This window comes from Rutidosis leptorrhynchoides, chromosome 4, assembly GCF_046630445.1.
Source record: "Rutidosis leptorrhynchoides isolate AG116_Rl617_1_P2 chromosome 4, CSIRO_AGI_Rlap_v1, whole genome shotgun sequence".
NCBI classification, from domain to species: domain Eukaryota; kingdom Viridiplantae; phylum Streptophyta; class Magnoliopsida; order Asterales; family Asteraceae; genus Rutidosis; species Rutidosis leptorrhynchoides.
The window spans coordinates 188078211-188085418 of record NC_092336.1 but is presented as its reverse complement, the minus strand read 5'-3'; the positions used below and the strand labels follow the sequence as shown (position 1 = coordinate 188085418).

The window sequence follows — 7208 nt, the reverse complement described above, 5'->3', positions numbered from 1 at the left end:
ACTTCTGTTGAATAGTACCATTGATGTAGACCACTTGGGAAAATACTATGCTTATAATGGAGCATAGCTATCTTATGTAGTAAGCTGCATTCCAGCTGTGCTGGTTCTTCATTGCTGAGATACTTGATATTCTTGAACTGCTGAGTACACATCCTGTGCTTATTGAAGAACACTGTCAACCTTGTGCTGGTAGACTGAGCAGCAAACTAAACACTCGACACAGCAATATCTGCTGTCTATACATAAACAAACTTGTGCTGACTGTACATAACATTTTAGTGCAAATTAATTACAGTTTTGTCATAATTAAATCCTTAATTATTTTGGGGACTCAACAGACTCTAATTTCATTGTGAACCATTTTACACTTAATCTATTGGAGTAGGTTAGTTACTTGAATCCTAACTAATGAGCACATAGTAAACATATTAATCAAGTTGACAAGTTTATGAGTATTAAGCATATTGACAAGTAGCAAGTAATACTCACATAGCAAGAGATAGTTATTCTAGGATCAATCATATAGATACTTGCACAACTTATAATTCAAGCACTTAATAAGTTTAATTTGCAATATAACATATTGCTCGATTAATGTGTAAGCACACATTAATGTCCAACACATGCACAAGGGAAGGGCAATCTCTAGTTAGGACTTGATGACCATCCTAAATGTATCTAAGTGTGTTTTAGGATTACAAGTCATTACTAGTTAACTTTGAGAGCATTGTTCCTCATTTAGCCTTAATTAATCACTAAGTCATTTCTAATAGCAATCATTGTTCTAGTGACATTGGCTTAAGTGTGTTGGTATTTGATGATCATACTAAGGATATATAATAGGAATTAAGATCACAAGTTGTTGGTTAACACTTATGTGTTATGCCTAATCTTGGTTAAATTGTCATTAAGATGTCATTAGGCGTAATTAATCACAATTAGTGTTTTTTTGACCAAAACTCGGTTGAGTATGAAGAAGACATCTATTCTAAATATGTTGAGAAAGGTTTCATGAATTATAGATGTCGGGAACTAGTCAAACTTTATTTGGTCGAAAATGGTAACAGAGAAAACTGCGATCGCACTGCGGTTGACAGTGGTGGCGACCGTGCAACTTGTTTTCACAAAACTGCGTTGCAATTCAGTTTGGGGTTTCACGGTTGACTATGCGGTCGACCGTACCTCGACCGTGTGTTTAGATGAACTTTTGATTTCATTCTTTAACCTTTGTTTGACTTGGTCGATCAGAGATGACACACAACTTTCTGTTTCCAATAACATTTTCTTGGAGCATTTGCAAAAACCAAACCCAACTTTCGTTACTTTCTTCATCAACTAGTGCAAAGGCAACGGGTATAATTTGATTGTTTGCATTTTTGCCAACCGCTGTTAACAACTTACCCTTATAACTACCTTTCAAATGGGTGCCATCGATACTACACAATTTAAATGCTTTAATGACTGGATCGAATGCCCAAAACACAAATTTAAATGTGTCGAAACCTTCTTCAATTTCAGGTCCATTTTCAAACACAACAATTGTGTCTGGATTGGTAGGAACTAATTCATTCAAATAATTTGGTAGTTGAATAAAATTACTCTTCCAAGTTTCAAACAATCGTTCGATTGCAATACGCCTAGCATTCCATGCTTTAGCGTAACGGACATCCACATTCCATGTATTTTTTTTATTTGGGCTTGGATGTTGGCAACAGGATAAGCAATGTTTAAAACTATTTGATGCTCAATTTCACTAGCAATTAACCTAAATGTTAAACAACGATTGTTTTTTTCCGATACGTGTCCATAACACGTGTGTTCATCTTTCCATTTTGTAATTTTTCATACATTCGATCGATTGTGAGACGAACCACTTACACTCCAGCAACAATGGTACCTTTCTTGTGGACCCTTGTAACTTGAGCTAATTGTTCTATAATGTGCTTGCCAATAACCCGGCTTGCTTTGTGTAACAACTATTTCTCTATTATGGTGTATATTCCATTTCCGAACAGCATATATAAGTTCGGCTTTGTTTTAGAACACCATTCCTTTCGAAATAATACCGATCTCCTTATCATAAAAAACCCACGAAGCTTCTTGGTCATCATCGAATGGAAAACTATTACTAGCCTCACATTGATTAACAAACCCGAAACGTGAAACTGGGGCAATCTCCAAATGTGGTTCCACTTCCTCGTCTCTACCTTCATCACCAGAAACATTTTCTTCATCACTATAATAAGAAACTGTATCGTCGGTTGCAGTAGACATACCATCATCTGAGTCTACCACATTTTGTTCTTCATCTCTTCGTTCTTGTTCATCTTCAACAATTGTTGAGTGGTAGTTTGATATTGATGGACCACCTTTCAAAGTTTGAATAAGATCCATAAAACCCGAACTTTGGGTGGTTGGAAAAACTTTCTCAAACTGAATTTCAATTTGAGCCTCGTAATTTGGATCATTCCGAGAATAAAAATATATTGTTTTCAAAGTGTTATCATCAGTAAGTTCACTTTTTCATTCATTTCCATTGAAAAGAACCCACAAGAACATTTTTAACGTGTGTAATCTTTGACTCACACCTACATAATTATACGCCATTTGGTTTAACTACATACAGTTAACCTTGGTGTTCAACACAAAACTCCTTCTAATCGTTGTGTTATCACCAGTAAGTCAACCATTTTGTAATGAAATCTGGCCTCCCCAAAGAAAATGAACAATAAATGGACGAATTATAGACATTTTTCTAATTGTTGATGTATGAAACTGATTAAGATTTGTTTGAATTGTGTTGTTGGTGTTTGAAACTGACTTTAAAATGTTTGAATTGTGTTCTTGGTGATGTTTGTGTTTGAGTTTATGACAATGGTGATATAAATAAATGAAAAAAGATGATAAATCAGATTTTGACATGATAGGGTAGCAGGTTTCAGTCCATAATTGAGACTAGGGTTGCAGGTTTCAGTCCATAATTGAGACTAGGGTTGCAGGTTTCAGTCCATTATTGAGACTGTTGAAGCAGACTGCAAAACCGAAGTTTGAAACTTCGGTTACACTGTTTATCTGCAAAACCGAAGTTCCAAACTTCGGTTTAGGGTTTCTACTGACACAGCAGGGCAAAACCGAAGTTTGAAACTTCGGAAATGGCAAAACCGAAGTTTCAAACTTCGGTTTTACCATTTTTGTAAAAAAAAAAAAAAAAAAAAAAAAGATTTTTCCATTTTTGCAAGAACCTTCATTAAAATTACTATTTTAAAAAAATAATCGATCATCCAAGGTGAAGACTGAAGTGTGGTCTCTTTCGTTGGGCCATATTGAACCCAAATAACCATATAAACAACCCGGTTCAATTGAAATAACCTACTCCGTATTACTCCGTAATTAATTAATTCTTAATTATATTATATTAATTTATTTCTACGGAATATGACAAAAAGAAATCAACGGTCAAAGATCACAACGGTCTGATTTAATCAAACGGCAACGAACAGAAAGAGCGAAGTGAGATCAGAAATGGGGAAAAGAAAGGGGCGACAATCAAAAACCCTACTAATTAATTCTGAATCGAATCACGATGGTGAGAATGATGAATTCCGATCCAATGATTTAGAAGAAGAGGAATCAGGCTTCTTTGCTTGCTATTTGTTGACGTCACTCTGCCCTAGATACAAAGGACATACTTACATCGGGTATGTTTATATCTATATCTATATGACTATATGCGCTTGTTCTGTTAATTCAGTGATTCTGACACTCTGGTTTAGTTTAGGATTAAATCTGTGTTACCGATTTCTGAAACTAGAAGAGTTTTTAATTGTAAGATTTATTGATAATTGATGAAGCAGAGAGCCTTTTGTGTTTTAATTATCATGTATTTCTGATTAGATTTGTTGTTTAGTCATATTATCTTATGATTATGTTCTAAATACAACATTTTAATTTTATTTATTTGGCTTAAAAAGATATTATTATGAATTATTTATGAGATTAGTTGCATGATCTGTTTTTTTCTAGGTTTACGGTTAACCCACGAAGGCGAATCAGACAACACAATGGGGAATTATGCAGTGGTGCATTCAGGACGAAGAAAAAACGCCCTTGGGAAATGGTACTATGCATACATGGTTTCCCTACTAACACAGTTGCACTTCAGGTATGATCAATCAACTAGCTACATAAAATAATTTTAGAAAATCCTGTAATAAACTAAGATTAATCTGTTTTTCGACACTATATACTTAACCAGTGAAGTTTTAGAGTTTTTTGTGAATGTCTACTGTTTATTACTCAGTATTAGATTTGTTTATAATTATAATTATAATTATAATATAATTATAATTATAATTATAATTATAATTTTAAGTTGATTGTTGCAGTTTGAGTGGGCATGGCAACACCCTGTGGAATCGTTAGCTGTTAGAAAGGCGGCAGTCGGATTTAAATCCCTTAATGGACTTGCAAATAAGATCAAACTGGCATACACCATGCTCACATTACCTGCCTGGAACAAGTATGTATAATGTTTTTTTCAGTCTTTGCTCCAAATTGTATCTTTCGGTTTCTATATCCGAAAGTTATTACTGTTTATTAACATATATTGATTTGTGATTTTATGATCACAGCTTGAACCTAACAGTCAACTTTTTTTCAACAAAATACACAAAGCATTATGCGGGGTGCCCTACCTTACCAAGCCAAATGAGGGTACATATTCGGTCTATGGATGAACTTCCGTGTTACACAGAAGGTTACAAAGAAATTGAAGAAGATGATATGTTTAAATATGATAATGATATATCGGATGATGAAGAACCTGAAAAAGCTAGTGGGTCCCGCGATTCAGAGGGACGGGATGAAGATGTAACATTGCAGGTTCCTGTTTTTGCAGATCACGATAACAATCAAGAAGCATCACATATTTTAGATACTGAATTTAACAAACAACCATCCTACAGTAATAATATATGGGATGAGGATGAAGAATTTGACAATATTGTTGCGTCCTATGATGAGGAGGCAACGTATGAAGATAATGATATAACGATGCCGGTTCTTGTTTCTGCAAATAATCATAACAATAAAGTAGAGGCGATTTGTGTTTCAGATGATGAAGAATATGGTACTAAAGAATCTACAGGATGGTTGTTCGATAACATCTCTAAGAGCTCATTTACAGACTTGAACAACTGTCGTGATGTTTCTCAAACGATGGAAAATAAAAATGGTGGCATACCTAGAAATAAAGATGGAACAAGAAACAAGATTTGTGTTTCTGTTGGTGAGGTTGAGGTGATAGATGTTTTTAGTCCATCACCCGAGTACAGACCGAGTACACGAAGGAAGAAAACAGAGGGTTCGGGCGTATGTCCTGAGATAATTGACTTAACTCAGTCACCCATATGTGTGTAACTTGTGTTTTCTTTTTGTTATATAAATAAGATAGAAGATAAATAGATTTGTTGTTACTGTATTAGTATTGAGATGAGTGACAGGGAACAATTTGTATTTGTTTGCTACTTTAACAACCAATTCTAGCCCCAAAATAAAGGTTTTAGAGTTTTGTAAAAAAACTTTGAAGCACTCAATTAAGGTTTCACTTTGCTTCCTTCACCGCATGTCTTTTTTAACTTTGAAATATAAATTTGGTAATTGTTATAATATATAAATATATATATATATATAAATGGATAGTCAATTATTGATACACAAAAGTAATATTATTGTATTACCTAAACTTGTGATATTTTTGCTATAAATAGCCATGAATGCAAGCATTAAACTTGCACCATTTCTCACACTTACAAAGTGTTTCTTTCTTTCTCTCCATTATCATCTTTGTTCTTACACTTCATTATTAGTATTCTTAATCAAGAATCAAATCACTAAAGGTAGTTATAAGCCTACTGAATTATAACATCAAGAATCAAACCACTAAAGGTAGTTATAAGCCTACTGAATTATAACACGTTATCAGCACGATAATCTTAATACTAATTATGGTTGGCTCTGCCACCTAAATGATATATGGTCGGTTATACCACCTGAATAATATATGGTCGACACTGTCGTCTAATTATCATTTATGTTACTAACATTTATATTTCAATTATCTAACATTTATATGGCCGACACTGTCGCCTAATTATCATTTATGTTTACTAATATTTATATTTATGTTATATAACATTTATTAATGATTGCTTACATATGGTCGACACTGTCACCTACTTATCATTTATGTTATATTAAATTTATGTTTAATGTTTATATACTTATGAATATAAAGTGACTATAATTTATCATGTTGTTTGTTTTAATAGAAAATGTCGAATCTGGAAAAGCTTAAATTTACTCCTTTAGAATCAACTGGAAACAACTACATGCCATGGGTTATAAAAGTAAAAATGCATCTTAAATCAATGGGCATTCTTGAAGCCATAAATGAAAACAACACTTGTTCTGAAAAAGAACAAGCAACGGCATGTTGCTTTATTCATCAACATATTGATGAATGCTTACAAAATAATTATGTGACTGTAGAAGATCCCCATGTTTTATGGGAAGGTCTCAAAAGCAGATTCAATAATCAAAGAGAAATTTTACTTCCAGCTGCTATGGAACAATGAAGAACATTAAGGTTCCAAGACTTTAAGAAAGTAAATGAATATAGCTCAGCTCTGTATAATACATGTTCACAACTTAAATTCTGTGGACATGAAATAAGTGATGCAGACATGATGGAGAAAACTTTCTCCACAATGAATGCTGCAAACATCACAGTGCAAAGAAATTTGAGAATGCTAAAGTTCAAAACATATCCTGAACTTAATTCATATCTCTTAGTTGCAGAGCAAAATGATGAGCTATTAATGAAAAATCAGCAATCCCGTTCTACTGGTACACTTGCAATCCCTGAAGCAAATACTGCAAATAATTATAAACAGGGACAAGGACGCGGGCAAGGTCGTGGTTATAATAACCATCACCATCATCATGCCAAAAGCCATAACTATGGTAGAAACCATCCTTATGGTAATGGTAATGGGCGAGGACGTGGTCGTGGCCGTGGTGGTCAAAGAAATAATAATCCACGAAAATATAAATATCAACCACAAAACAAGCCCATTAAACAAGATGTTGAAGAAAATTCTTCTAAAAATTCTGAAGAATCTTGCTACAGATGTGGTAGAATGGGCCAC

The 7208-nt window shown here is 33.8% G+C and overlaps 1 protein-coding gene across 1 annotated transcript; it reads left to right on the top strand.

Moving 5' to 3' along the window:
* Positions 1-3502: 3502 nt before the first annotated feature.
* LOC139844029 (uncharacterized) lies at positions 3503-5612 on the top strand. Its single transcript, XM_071834232.1, has 4 exons — positions 3503-3698; positions 4024-4162; positions 4386-4519; positions 4632-5612. The coding sequence occupies exons 1-4, from the start codon at positions 3523-3525 to the stop codon at positions 5416-5418; spliced, it is 1236 nt and encodes a 411-aa protein (XP_071690333.1). The 5' UTR covers positions 3503-3522; the 3' UTR covers positions 5419-5612.
* The last annotated feature ends 1596 nt before the right edge of the window (positions 5613-7208 follow it).